Here is a 14,238-nt window from a genome sequence, read left to right on the forward strand (position 1 = left end):
CCATTTTTAATCATTTGCATGACTTCCAAGAGCCTGTATGTGCTGGCCCTTGCCCGTCTCTCTGATTTCAGCTTTTTTGACTTGCCCTCTTGCTCCTTTGGCTGTAGCTACACCGTCTTCATTCTGTCCTCAAACACCCCACACTCCTTTCTGTCACAGGACCTTTGCTTTTGCTGTTCTCTCATGGGTTGTGGCCTCCTGCTCCTACAAGTCTCAGCTCAGGGTGACTTTCTTAAGGAGCCCCTTCTTGACCAACTGCTCTGAAGTTGTTCAACCTCCGCCACAGCCCTGTCCCTCTCTGTCCCATTGCCCTGCCCTGTTTTCCCAGTAGTACTTAGCTCTACTGGAATTATCTTGTCTCTGATGTCTCCCACGTCAGAGTTCCTTGAGGACGGGGACTTGGTGTTTGCTGCTGTATGTGCAGCGTCTAGAACAGCCCCGGGCACTTAGTAGGTTCTTATACATATTGTTGAATGAATGTGTCCTCTCCTTTAATAGTCACACTGGCCCCGAGAGGCAGGCGCATTACCCCCATTTTACAGATGAGACGACTGAGGCTCACAGAGGTCAAGCCATGGGCCCCAGGTCAGCTCACAGCAGGTAACAGAGCTGGAATCCCAGGCAACATTTATCATCAATCCCCAAGGAACCTCTCTAGTCACATCCAAGAGGACAAAGAGGAACCCAGCAGAACGATCAGCATCTTTACTATTTACCATTTTCAATAATTGCTGAAAAGCCTTTATATATTCTGTGAAATTTTAAAAATGTGTAACCTTCTAGGCGAAGGTCACGCCGGGAAGTCCAGGCTGTTCCTGACTTCAGCTGGTAACCCTGGCGCCCGGCCACCCAGGCCTCAGGCGGAGTCGGGGGTCCCAGCAAAACATTGCAAAACAGGAAAAAATCTAAGGACACAAAAATAAAAGTGATGTGGCAGCGGAAACCGGGTTGCCATGGCTTTGAGCGACTCGCTGCGCCTGGGTGGGATCCAATGTTTTGGAAGGTTCCTCCACATGACACAGGGTTTTGGAATTTTTCAGCTGGTAAATCTTTCTTAATTCAGGCCCCCGGCCCCAGCCAAGTAGCTCCCTGGCTCTCTGTGTCCCGCGGGGGCGTAGGTTGGAAACTTGCCCGCGTCGGATTACTCAGCTTTGAAACTTAAATTGTTTGAAGAGAACTTGTGTTTTGTTTTGTTGGACGATTTTTTGGACCACTCTGATGGCAGAGGCTCCTATCACCTGTTGAGAGGGCAAATTGATTTTTTAGAAAGGAGGCGTGGGTGGTGGAATTCCCTCTTTCCCACTGAGTCATCATATCCTAATGTGAGTCATTTTATGACTTGGAGGTTCCCAAAGGTTGTATTTTGAGCTTTGTTTAATAAATACAAATGCATGTGCTTAAAATAAAATTTTTTTGCTAAATTAAGTACTTTTCCATGAATTAGTGCCCTGGAAACATTGGAACTCGCTTAGAGAAGACACCTCCTCTTCCCACCTGTTTTTCTCCATGGGTTGGGCTTCACCCGGTCTGGTGTCTTCTGAAAAAATTGACCTGGTCTGGGAGTCTCTCTGCCTTGGTCTTCCCTCTGGGAAAGGTCAGACTCCAAGCTGGGCTTGCCCATGACTAAGGCTCTGTAGACCTTTGCCCTCGGTGACTCACGTCCACGGTGTCGCTGGCCCCCAGAGCTGGAGCCCACCCCTTACACACAGCTGGCTGGGACACAGAGCTTTCCTCCAAAGACAGAGGCCAGATCGCCACTCGGGAGCCCCACTGGAGATAGAGAAAAATGGTCTTATTTTCAGAGGGCTGAATATTTGCCCAAACTTCAGTCCTCTTGCATGCGAGAACAGACTTTGGAGTGAAAGGATCCTGCTGTTTAAATGCCTGAAAAAGAGGACACAGAGAAATGTTTTCTAATTAACTCGGGTCCTAGTGTTTCCACCATCAGAAATTGTTCTTGGCACCAACAGACGTTCTGTAATTTGCAATTAGCAGGCTGGAATTTCCACCTCCGTCAAGAAAATCATGATATCTTTTATTAATGAATGGTCTGACACCCTCTTGTGTTTTTTTTTTTTTCCCTTACAGTTGTGGTTGCATACCTTTTTTTTAAAGTAAAAATTGTATGTATTTAAGGGGTCAGCAGGCTGGATTTTGGATCATCCAGCAGATTTGGCTTGAAGCCTGGATAGGCCTCATATTATGTGCTTTGGGACTTAGTTTCCCCATCTCTAAAATGGTGTTGGTGGTATTTCAGCAATAAAAGGAGATCAAGGATCTGAAAGTGTCGGGCCATAGGAGGTGTCCAGAAAATGTCAGCTGACCCTCCATGTGTCCTCTGGGAGCTCAGTTTACTTAACAGGGAGCGGGGAAGGCAGGCCTGTGTTGGTTTCTTATCTGGGAGAAGAGTCCTTCCTGGCACGGGTGGGTCTCTCCCCTCCTCTCAGCCCCGAGCCTTTAGACTCCTGCTGTCACACCCAATACAGTGGAGGGAACATGACTAATGGCCCGCCCCCTGCCCCCATCTTACAGATGGGAAGCCAACTCACCGAGGGAGATTGGCAGACTTCCTTGAGGTGACAGGGCACGTCAGAGGAAGGCGGGGTCCCAAACTCCCACTTCCCGGTTCCCAGGGTGACTGTGTGAGCTGGTGTGGGACATCTAGAGATGACATCCCATCGCTGAGAAGAGGTGCCCCTGGAGGCATGAAAGATGAGCTGAAATCCGGCCTCTATGTAAATGACCTGTTAATGCTCTTTTAGCCTCACTCCTCTGCTCACTCAGCCCCCAGGACTTCCATAGTTGCTCCCAGATGTTTATTAAACCCCTACTGTGTGCAGGTTCTGTGCCAGGCACTGGAGGCATATGACATACGAGATCCCTGCCCTCAGTGGGTGGATAGTCTCAAACTTGTTTATAAGCAGGTCACTTTGAGACAGGGCGAGTGCTGTGAAGACGGGGAAACCAGTCCTAGGAGCAAGAGCAAAGGGGCTGGAAGTTAAGGGAAAAATATAGGATGCTAAGTTAATTTTGAATCTCAAGCAGTGCATTTCTTTAGTATGAGTATGTCCTGTGCAGTGGCACAGAGCTTGGGACAAACTGGTAGTTAAAATCATTTTCTGAAATTCAAATTTAACTGAACGGTCTGTATTGTTATTTATTAAATCTGGCAACCATGGACAGTGCAGTCAGGGAGGGCTTCCCTGAAGAGGTGGCTTTGAGCAGAGCCCTAAAGGCGGGAAAGAGGGAGCCATGTGGATGGTCAGAAGAGTGTCCAGGGCAGAAGGAACTGCCCTGTGCCAGGGTCTCAGCATGGGGATGAGCTTGGGGTGTTTGGGGAACTGAAAGCAGACCCAGGTGGCTGGTGCAGGGTGAGAGTGAGTGGGAGTGTGACACCAGTCAAGCCTGGAGAGGTCGCCAGGGAGGGGGGGCAGTCAGGTCATGCTGGGCCATGTAGGCGTGGCGAGGAGTTTGGATTTCATTCCAAAAGCGAGTAGCTCTTGGAGGCTTTTAAGCAGGGGGGGCTGTCATGATCTCATTTACATTTTTAAGGTTGCTCTGGCAATCTGGATGGAGAATGGTCTTTGGGGGTTGGGTTGCGGGGACAGGTGGAAGCTGGGAGGTGACTGAGCAGCCACTGCAGTTGTGCAGGTGGGGGACAGGGCAGGTAAGCCCACCACGAAGTGGCGGGGCGGGAGGAGAGGGGGAGGTGTGGGAATCAAGGCACTCCTCTCCAGCTCTCAGGAAATACGCAGGGGCAGTGGTACCATTTCGGGTGGGTGAAATCCTAACTAAGGGGCCACTCCCGATCCTCCCATCTGCTGGGCTCGTTAAGCCCATGCATCCAGGGAGCATGCGTTTTTCTGCTACTTAGCAGTCGTAAAGAGCAGACTGAAATGACTTCAACCATCTTCATTTAGCTAATTTTAAAAAGCAGGGCCAGGCCTGGGAAGCGTCACACACGGTTTCCTAACCCAAGCAGACACTTTGATTTCCTCTCCGTTTGCCTCGAGCCCAGTGGCACGCTCACGGGCCCACTGAGGACGGATTTGCTTTCCTCCTCCTGAAAGCGTGCGCGTTTCTGCTGTGAGTGCTGACATGAGCCCGTTGCTGACACGAGGCTGACTGCTAAGACTCCAGCCCGGATCCAACGCCAGCCCTGCTGCTTCCTGCTGCTTTGCTCCATCGTAGGGTTCAAGAGCTGCCTGCAAAGAGAATCCACTCAACGAACCCAAGTATAGGGGCCATCCATCCACAGACGCACTGGCTATTGAAGCATGTTCCCCTGGCACTGCGGCCAAGTTAAAACAAAGGCTGTGGTGTTACTTGGGCCATGCGCTTCCTCCCACCCCATTTTTTTTCTCTTGCAGAGTCTCGCTAAGTCTTCTCTAGACCCAACCTCTTTGCCCAAAGAAATTGGCTCTTTTCTCTTCGCCTCTGAGTAAAGACTTGGAAGAGCCTATTTTGTGCTGGCTGCCAGCCCGTGTTAATTTAGGACAGGGGAAGTTTGCCCGAACATCTGCTTGAAAGACCGAAGTCCTTTATTTCATCTCAGCCAGAGCAGGAGAAGCAGACTTGGTCTTCTTGAGCCTCTTCTGTTCTGGGCAGGTTTTCCAAGTCCCAGACCTGGGGTAGGGATCGGGAGGTGGATTATCTAGAACTCGGGCTGAGTGGCTCTGGTTGAGTTTGATTCCTTGTCTGCATCTGTACTCCAGGCTCATTCCTTCTCAGTCCGTTCCCAGAAAGGACTCTTCAACAAGGGTTCGGTGATTCCTCTTTGTGGGGTCTTTTTGCTGGAGAGGCCAGCGGTCAGGCATTTCCTGAGCTCTGGCTGTGGGCTGAGCACTGGGGAATCTGAGGTCAGTTTGCATATTTAGTCCACCATTGTTTATTGAGCATCTATTAAGGGCCAGACACGTAGTGCTGGGGAGAAAGCCGAGAACAAGACCGCCATGTGGCCCTGCTCTCCGCGAACCTCCAGCCCAGCAGGAGAGAGAGATGGAAAACCAGTGGGCCGATAAAATGATGTCAGAGGTGGAAGGTAGGAGAAGAAAATGACAGAGGATGGGGGGGGACCTCCCTGAGCCGGAGCTGAAGGATGGGGAGGAACTGGTCCCGGTGAGGTGTGGAGAAGGGCAGGCATGGTTGTTGGAGGGATAGAGGAGGCCAGTGTGTCCGGAGCTGAGTCGGGGGGTCGGAGGCTGAGGAAGGAGGCAGTGTCCCCATCCCAGCAGAGGTGAGGAACCTTGAATCTATTTCTCTTTTGAGCTCCGGTGGGACCCAGGGCCCTGCCTCCTTGTCTGGGGGCCACTGAGGGCAAGAGGGCATGTGTGGCTTGTGTCAAGGCCCCAGCAGCCTGCAGGGGGCCTGCTGTGCTGTAGGAGCTTAATCCACACTGGGGGTCCATGCCCAGCCTCCCTCTAAGATCGTGGCCCCAGGGGGCTCCTGGGAGACGGACAAATCAACAGGCAGTTGCAATATACTTTTTTTTTTTTAAATGTGATGATCGATTTATTTATTTATTTATTTATTTATTTATTTATTTATGGCTGTGTTGGGTCTTCGTTTCTGTGTGAGGGCTTTCTCTAGTTGTGGCAAGCGGGGGCCACTCTTCATCGTGGTGCGCGGGCCTCTCACTATCGCGGCCTCTCTTGTTGCGGAGCACAGGCTCCAGACGCGCAGGCTAGTTGCCTAGTCGCTCACGGGCCTAGTTGCTCCGTGGCATGTGGGACCTTCCCAGACCAGGGCTCGAACCCGTGTCCCCTGCATTGGCAGGCAGACTCTCAACCACTGCGCCACCAAGGAAGCCCCCAATTTACTTTTTTCTTAAGAGAAAAACTTTATTTTAAAAATGCACATCAATTAAAATCGCCCATAATTCTACCATGTTTCTTGAATCACGTGAAGGAAGACGTGAAGGTCTCACCTCATCCATCCAGTCCCAGGCGTGGGGTTGTGACTGTCCAGGCAGCTCGGGGCACAGGTTCCTTAAGCATAAGCAGAGATGTTTATAGACTCACAAAGTGACGTCATGCCTCATGTACTAGTCTGCTACACTTTAAAACTTCTGCTTTTAGGACTTCCCTGGTTAAGAATCTTCCCAAGGGTTAAGAATCTGCCTGCCAGTGCAGGGGACATGGGTTCAGTCCCTGATCCGGGAAGATCCCACATGCTGCGGAGCAACTAAGCCCGTGCGCCACAACTACTGAAGCCCGCTTGCCCTAGGGCCGGTGAGCCACAACTGCTGAGCCCACGTGCCGCAACTACTGAAGCCCGCATGCCTAGAGCCTGTGCTCCACAACAGGAGAAGCCACCGCAATGAGAAGCCCGCGCACTGCAACAAAGAGTAGCCCCTGCTCACTGCAACTAGAGAAAGCCCGTGTGCAGCAACGAAGACCCAATGCAGCCAAAAAAAAAGAAATAAGAAAAAAAAAATTCTGCTTTCTAATATAGCAGGGATGCATTTCTAGGTCAGAAAACATGACCGTCCTTATTTGAATATATTTCTATACCTGATATTCCATACCAAGTATGGATGGCCCATGATCGATTCAGTCTGTCCCCTATCAATACTTTCTATGGCCATTTTATTTATTTGCAATGAGAAGTGTAACGCAAAGAACTGAAACGAGAAGCTGTGATACCCACCAGAATAGTGGGGTCAAGATGGCCAGCCAACTCTTTCTCCTTAAAGTTGGACCTATGTGAGATATCAAATTCTAAAATAATAATAGTGATGACAGTGCTCACTATGGGCTGGGCATTTTGCTAAGGATTTTACGTATAATTTCTATTTGAATTCTTACCACAGCTCTTTGAAGTCAAGAAATTAAGTTTATTGTCTGACCTATGAGGAAATTGAGGCACAGAGAGGTTAAGATACCATTCAAGGGCCACACAGCAAGTAAATGGCAGTGATGGGACTTGAACCCAGACAGAGTAACATCAGGCTGAGAGAGTCCTGGCAGCATTTACTGTGAATTCCACTGCCTCCTGGAAGCTCCATTCAGAGGATGGGATTAGTATGTTCGCTTGGTGAAACCCAGGACCTATGAGCTGGGATTTCACGTGGGGTGGGGGAATGGAAGAAGAGCCCAGGAAAATGGCCTTGAGGTATTTTGTAAGCCGCGTGCTCCCCTTAGAGACCAGCCCCCTTGGTGTGTCTTCCATATGCTATGTAACATCAAGGACGCAACGGCAGCTTTCACTTCCCGTTGAGGGCTTGTTTGTTCAGAACGGAGTGCAGGGACCACAGGAGATGCACAGCCAGGCTAGATGCCTGAAGCTGCCCTTGGGGCTATTAAAAAGTTGAGATAATGGTGTGAACACCCATTTTTGAAAGGAAAGAAACTCAGGCACCATGCCACCTGTCTCCTGTAACAGACATTGTCCTTTTGTAAATTCCCTCCAGCCCATGCCTGCAGGCAAATGTATTTATAACTGCAATCAGAGAATGTTTTTTATTATTTTCTGATTGAAAAATGCTTGTGTTTTTTTTCAATCGTGGAACAAATGCAAAAAATGATAAAGGAGCCAATATTTATATCATCTGTTGCTGTTAGCCCTGCTGCTAATGCTTGCCAATGTCTGTTGAATGTTTATACTCCGTCTGGGTCTCTTCTCTTGGAATGAACCTGTGATGTATAGGTGCTGTGATTATCCCTGTATTTTGGATAAGAGATAAAGAGAGGTAAAGCATCTTATCCCAGCTCACACAGCTAATTGGGGGCAACACAAGGAGGGATTCAAAGCTGGGTCTGTCTGCTTCGGAGTTTGGGGTACGTAGGATAAACTGGAGAGCGTTCTGGTGACCCATGGAGGGGAAGTCTGTTCTGGCCACGGAACACGCCCGAGAAGGCTGGGGGCTACAGTAAACGTGTCGCTGGGGGACGCTGGGGTGAGTAGGCATTTCCTCCTAAACCCCACGGGCTGCTTTCCTGGGCTGACATCTGGAGCTTGGGATGTGGCCGCCTGGCTGCCAGGCTGGAGCTCGAGGGATGGCGGTGGGAGGGCTTCTCAGCGAGCGGCTGGAGGGACGACCCTCTGCAGCCCACGCTGGGAGCCCTGTGTCGACGCACCGGGGCCCTTTCTGGGCCGCGTGGTGGCCAAGGGCCTCCTGGGCACGTGGCTCTGGTTTTGAAGCAAAGAGAAGGTCAGGTCCTTGGAGCAAGGGGCCTGTGGTCCCGGAGGAAAGGAAGCGAGTTTTCCTGTCCTGACAGATAGGAAAGGGCCGGGGGTCTTTGTATTTTTTGGGGTGGGTGGGGGGGAGCGGTATACAGCAGCAGAGTGGGACGCTGCCTGAGATGATACTGGGCGCTGGCTTCTTCTGGCCAAAACGTCATACAGTCCTGAGAAAACCTCGGGCACATCCCAGTGGAGGGCCTTTCTGCAGAACCCTGACCAGTTCCCCTCGTCACGGTGTGGGGAGAGGTACCCGTCTCTCAAAGGTCCACTAAGGTAGGGCCTGGAAAGTGGATGGGAGACGTGCGGGCCAGGGCAGGGGCTGTGATGAAGTGGCTCCTGCAGCGCCGTCCGGAGAGGCCGCCGTGGTCCAGTTGCTGTCAGGGGTGCCCAGAACGGCCAGATCATCTGAAGTTTCTTTTTGTTTGTTTTTTCAGGAGCAAAAGCTTCATTTTCTGGTGAAATCTCATTTTGAAATGGCAGTAGTAGCTAATTAAAAAGCCGCTAAGCCACTCTCTATAGGCTACAAAACAAGCCAGAGCTCTGGGGTGAGGCCAATTGGCTTTTAAAAAAAAGTAGTAGGAGGGGTGAGAATGGTGCCCCAAGAGGCTGGAATGGAGGCAGGAGCAAGGTGGGGCAGGGCCTTCAAGGCCGCCGTGGGATTTTAGATGGTATTTCTGGAGGCACAGGGGAAGCAGGGAAAGGTTTGAGAAGATGTGCGTGAACCTACGCAGTGGATGCGACATAAAAATATCGTCCCTATGTAGGACCTTTCTCCAGCCTCCCAGGAAGCTGGCATCTTCTCTCTGCTTAGTAACCTTGAGCTTCTTTCCTTGAAAGTATTCCCTTTGTTATGGGACTGTGCCAGTTGTTGGTTTAATAACTGTCTACCGCATGTCTTTGGACAACCCCCCTTCCTTCTCTGGGCCTCAGTTTCCCTATCTGATGGTGTTGGGCTGGCTAATTTTTAAGGCTACTGTCTAGCACCTGTACCCTAGAATTCTGTGGCTGTTGCTGGGTGGAGTTTTGTGTATTATGTATGCTCGCCAGAGATGGAGACAAGTGTGAAATTTGGGGAGAAGGGCTTCCTTCCATTTCTCTTGGGTCCTTAGACCAGGGGAAGGGACTTTGAGGGCTCTCCTCATGGTGACACCCTTTTCATCGCACCGTCATTTTGTATTTTCTGTGCTTCATCTCCCACTTATTGGCGTGAGTCAAGGAAGAGAGCTGGGTGGCAGCTTTATGGACCCAGCTTACTACTTCCCAATCACGTTTCTGGGTACTTCTCTCTCTCTCCTTCCAATTTTGAGACATGAAAGTGGTCCTTTCTTTTCTAAGTGAGTGACGCTCATACATGGTAATGAACCAAACCCAAAGAGCCATGGTACCATCAATGGCAGAACTCAATTCAGCCACTGAGAGGCTAGGGCGAGGGTGACACACCAGACATCGACATGCTGTTCATTTCCTCAATTAATTTATTACTTGATCTTCTGACTTAGAGCTTGCACTGCAGTTAGTGAATAAAGACGTGGTTCTTTGATGAGGACCCGTGCCTAGCTCGTACCACCACCTGAGAGGGGGACACGTGTCTCTGTTGGATGACCTTTGACCTGTCTTTGATAAAGAAACGAGGATTTTCTCTGAAGAGTTCTGTCCCGGGCTTTACACACTGGAAATACCCTATCTTGATGACTCAACTTCAAATTCCTTGACATCTATCCGTCTATCCTTTCTTGCTTCCTTCTGAGCAGTGGCTGGTGTCAGCTCCTGGCTTTATCCTGGCCCCATCAGCAGCCTTTGGAGCCGCTGACGCTTTCGTATGCTCTAGACGTGAGATGTTTACTAGGCACCTACAGTATGTCGGGTGTTGGGGAGACCGTGACAGCTATAACTCTCACACCATAGTGAGAGTCGGTACACTAACCATGTTTTCCTCTTCCCTTTGGACATAAACCTGTGTCTTCCTTAGTCCTTTCAGGGATCGCACTGAATAGAACCGTAAGGCCAAGACTTGCAGACTGACTCGTTGGAGAAGGCTCTTAACTGGCTCAGTGCTTGTTCTTTCTTCAGATCATCTAGATTGCATTAGCTCTGGTAGCAATCACAAGACCTTTTATTAGTTATTATCTTGGGAAGTACGTCCTATACAAGTTCAAATAATGCTTAGAAACCAGATTTCTTTGGGTGAGCCTTAAGAGCCGAGACTGTACGGGTTCAAAGAAACCCACTTGACTCTGACTCCGCCTTTTCCAAATTCTTACTAGCTGGTAGAACTTGCTTTCCTTTCTCATAAACCCATTTACTATTCTTCAGAGCGAGTGTTCCACAAAACACCCTGGAAACACTTGTGGAAATGATTTGTTTCAGCCGAAAACTGCCACTGGCCGATGTAGGTGGTCAGCAAAAAAAAAAATCTATTATTTGCAAATGCAGAGTTTTGTTTGGCCCAACTTGTTGGCCCCGAACTGGGGAACCAGTGCCCTGCTCCAGGGGAGGAGGGTTTACCCCTGAGCAAACCTCTCAGCGCCTGTTGTAATGAGTCACATGAGAGCCAGGCTCTCTGCTGACTGAAAGGTGAAGGGTGGGTGCCTGTGTTTCCACTCACTCCAAGGCCTCACGAGCCAGGACATTGTTTAAGCCTCTTTAGGACAGAATATGTGAGCCACCTGTGTTCTCAGACAATGAAGAAGTCATGTCTGGGACAGCCAGGGATCTGTAATGGGGCCCCTGTGACAGTCTTGGCATATGCAGAGTGTTTTGGAAATAGTCTTTGGTTGAACGAAGCGTATTAGAAAGTAAAGCGTATAACAATACTTGTTTTTTTTTAAAAGAAAGGAAGATATGTAGACATTCAAATATAGAGAAAAAAGATAACGGTATTGGGATGATGGGCAATTTCTGTTTTTTCCCGTATCTTGTATTGTTGCCCAGTTTTCTCTTGTCAAGGTGCCTTCTCTTTGCAAAAAGAAATATGCGTTTATAGAAATAAAAATACATATATGTACATATATGCATACATAATGCAAACGCGCAGGTGTACTTTACTGAAATAATCTAACACGTAAGCCAAGATACATATAAGTTGGTGAGTTTTTGTCTTAAATTCTCAGTTGCTAATAGTTCCTTCAAAGTCTGTCATTTTTAAACTTTTCCAGATGGGCAGCAGATTTGGGAGATGGAGGCCACGGTGGATAAAGACAAGAGCCAGCCTGTAAGCACCCAGACATGATGACCAGACACCCTGTGCTCCCCTCCCCACCTCCCTCGTGCTCTCTTTCCCTCTTTTTTCCCCTTCCTTCATCAAAGTCCCAGTGCTTTGGACCTAAAAGGCACTCAGTGGGTATTGAATTGATGAATGAATTACACGTTTATTGAGCACCACGCCCTTTTGATTTGTAGCAGTGACATCTTCATATACCTTGATAGAGTAAGTGGTAAGTCTTTCTTCGCTGCGGCTGAAAAGTCAACTTCCCCTTAATTAGAATTTTGCCTGTAAATGTACGGAACGTGTCACGAGTCCTTTTACTTTTATTTATTTCTTTATTTTTATTGAAGTATTTTTATTGAAGTATAATTTATTGAAGTATAATTTATTTCTTTATTTTTATTGAAGTATAATTTTTATTGAAGTATTGAAGTATAATTGTGTTTGTTTCAGTTGTACAACAAAGTGATTCGGTCATGTATATGTATATATCAATATTCTTTTTTTAAAAATTCTTTTCCGTTATAGGTTATTACAAGATATTGAATATAGTTCCCTGTGCTATACAGTAATTCCTTGTTGTTTATTTGTTTTATACTGAATATATGGTAGTGTGCATCTGTTAATCCCATGCTCCCAATTTATCCCTCCCCACCACGAGGCCTTCTAGATGGGCTGGCTCACTGTGCTTAGGACCTTGGATGGCAATTTAGATGTGGTTGCAGTTAAATTATTGACAACTCCTTTCTTTCAGAACATGCTTTTTGTTGAGATCCCTGAGTATCGGAACAAGCACATTCGGACATCCGTGAAGGTGAACTTCTACGTCATCAACGGGAAAAGAAAACGAAGTCAGCCTCAGCACTTTACCTACCACCCAGGTAAGAAGTTCTCTCCGAAGGCCCCCTGTGCGTGGAGAGGCAGCAGCGGCATCTGGGTGAGGATGCACGCGATCTGCTGGGTGACCTAGGGCAGGTGACTCAACCTCTCTGAGCCTCAGTTTCCTCATCTGTCAAATGGCACCTTCCTTATAAGAGTTATATAAATCAAATGCACATAAAGTGCTTAGGGTGGCACACATCAACAATATTAACTACTGTTGTTATTAATATTTTCTTGCGAGGGCAGAATAATAATGGGGCACATGTAGACTTGTTCACCAGAAGGTGGCAAAGCTGATGACTCCTATCCCTGTTTTAGGTTTGATCACAATAGGGGTAGAAGGCGAATGTGCCCTAAAATGTGGAATCTTAGGGACCCCACAGCAGGTGGTCACCTGGTGGCCAAATGGAGTTGCTGGGCGGATAACCAGACCAGGAGGCCTCATTCTCACAAAGCACTACAGTCCTAAGAAGGGCGACGAGAGCCATTTTGCATTCATTCATTTGTCCAGAAAATATCTGAGTGCCAGGCACTGTTTTAGCTTGGAGACACAAGAGTGAACACAACAAAAATCCCTGCCCTCCTGGAGCCGATGTTCTAACAGGGGATTCAGATGAAAGATAATACTGACGGAAGGGGATTCAGATATTAAGTAATGTGGATATTACTGATATGTTGGGTTGTGGTTAGGGCTGCAGAAAGAGGCTACAAACTTCCCAAGGCTGAGACAGGCCTGCCAGCAGCCTTTCCGGGAAACCTACCATCTGAGAATGTCAGCCAGGGTGTAATTTCCATCCTGTGACAGTTTCACGTGGAGCCTCTGGGCTGCCGGCAGCACAAAAGTGAGGGCCTGGCTTGGGTGGGGTGCGTGTGTCCACGGGTTTGTGTGGCACCGTGAGGGTTCCATTGTCCCACGACTGGTGTTCCATGCCGTGAGTGGCAAAGGCCTAATGGGACCCAGAACTGGGGGAGAATCTCTGGGAGGGCTCTAGACCGCAGTTCAACGATCCTTTGTAACATAGAGGTTTTCAATTATGTGGCACGTGCTGTCGCCCCTCCCGTGTGGCGATGAGGCCTCCCTGGGTCTGGGCGTCAGCACTCACCTGCCTGAACTTGGCTCGAGTGAGAACTCGAGGTCCAGGTACCTGGAGACGGTCTTTGAGCGGCTTCCTGAGAAGTTGGAGTCAAAGCTGCGTTTCTGCTGTAGATGCTGAAACTCCTTTGTCCCCTCCAGCCCCCAGCATTTGGGAGCCCCCGCCCCCCACCCCCAATTTGATTACGGTCCTGTCACCAATTCATTTACTCCAGCGAAAAGAAAACTGATTCCTCAGTTCCTGGGCCTGGTGATGCTTCGGTAAAGGATGTCGGAGAAGTACGAATTCTGGTGACCGTCCTGGGTGGGGAGAGGGTAACGGTGACTTCACCAACAGTCGCAGTAGTAGTAGTGACAGTAGCAACAACAGCAAGCATTGAGCACTTACTGTATGCAGTCACTGTACATACGTGCACACATATCTCATTTAATCTTGCCCACAACCCCATGGGGTAGGTATGATCGTTCCTGCCAGCTAACAGATGGGGAAACTGAGGCTCAAGCCAGCAGGCCTCATTCCCCCAAAGTACTACAAAACTAAGGAGGCTGAGAGTCACCGTTTGGTCATTCCTTTGTCCAGAAAATATCTGAGTGCTGATTAAGTGCCAGGTACGGTTTTAGGTGCTGGGGATCCAGCACTGAAAAAAAATCCTCCCTTTGAGAAGCTGACATTCTAGTGGGGGGTTTCAGATAATAAGTGAGCACGTAAAGTGCACAGATACTTCAGCTGGTGGTGAGTATGATGAAGGACAGCAAGCAGGGGAGGGGGGCTGGAGCTGCTAGAGCAGGAGGAGGAGGCGGAGGCATAATTTTACATCAAGCATTCTTCCCCGAGCTCTCCCCCTGGGCAAAAAGGCTGCACAAGGGCTGACAC

At 48.9% G+C, this 14,238-nt stretch overlaps 1 protein-coding gene across 2 annotated transcripts in view; it reads left to right on the top strand.

The window, feature by feature from the left end:
• NFATC2 (nuclear factor of activated T cells 2) overlaps window positions 1-14,238 on the top strand; it is a 153,788-nt gene that overhangs the window by 97,847 nt on the left and 41,703 nt on the right. For both annotated transcript variants that reach the window (XM_068565643.1, XM_068565642.1), the window contains exons 7-8: window positions 11,340-11,395; window positions 12,144-12,270. In XM_068565643.1, coding sequence (XP_068421744.1) covers window positions 11,340-11,395; window positions 12,144-12,270 — 183 coding nt within the window. The remainder of the gene's footprint in view (window positions 1-11,339; window positions 11,396-12,143; window positions 12,271-14,238) is intronic.

The sequence above is a fragment of the Eschrichtius robustus genome, chromosome 16 (assembly GCF_028021215.1).
Source record: "Eschrichtius robustus isolate mEscRob2 chromosome 16, mEscRob2.pri, whole genome shotgun sequence".
NCBI classification, from domain to species: domain Eukaryota; kingdom Metazoa; phylum Chordata; class Mammalia; order Artiodactyla; family Eschrichtiidae; genus Eschrichtius; species Eschrichtius robustus.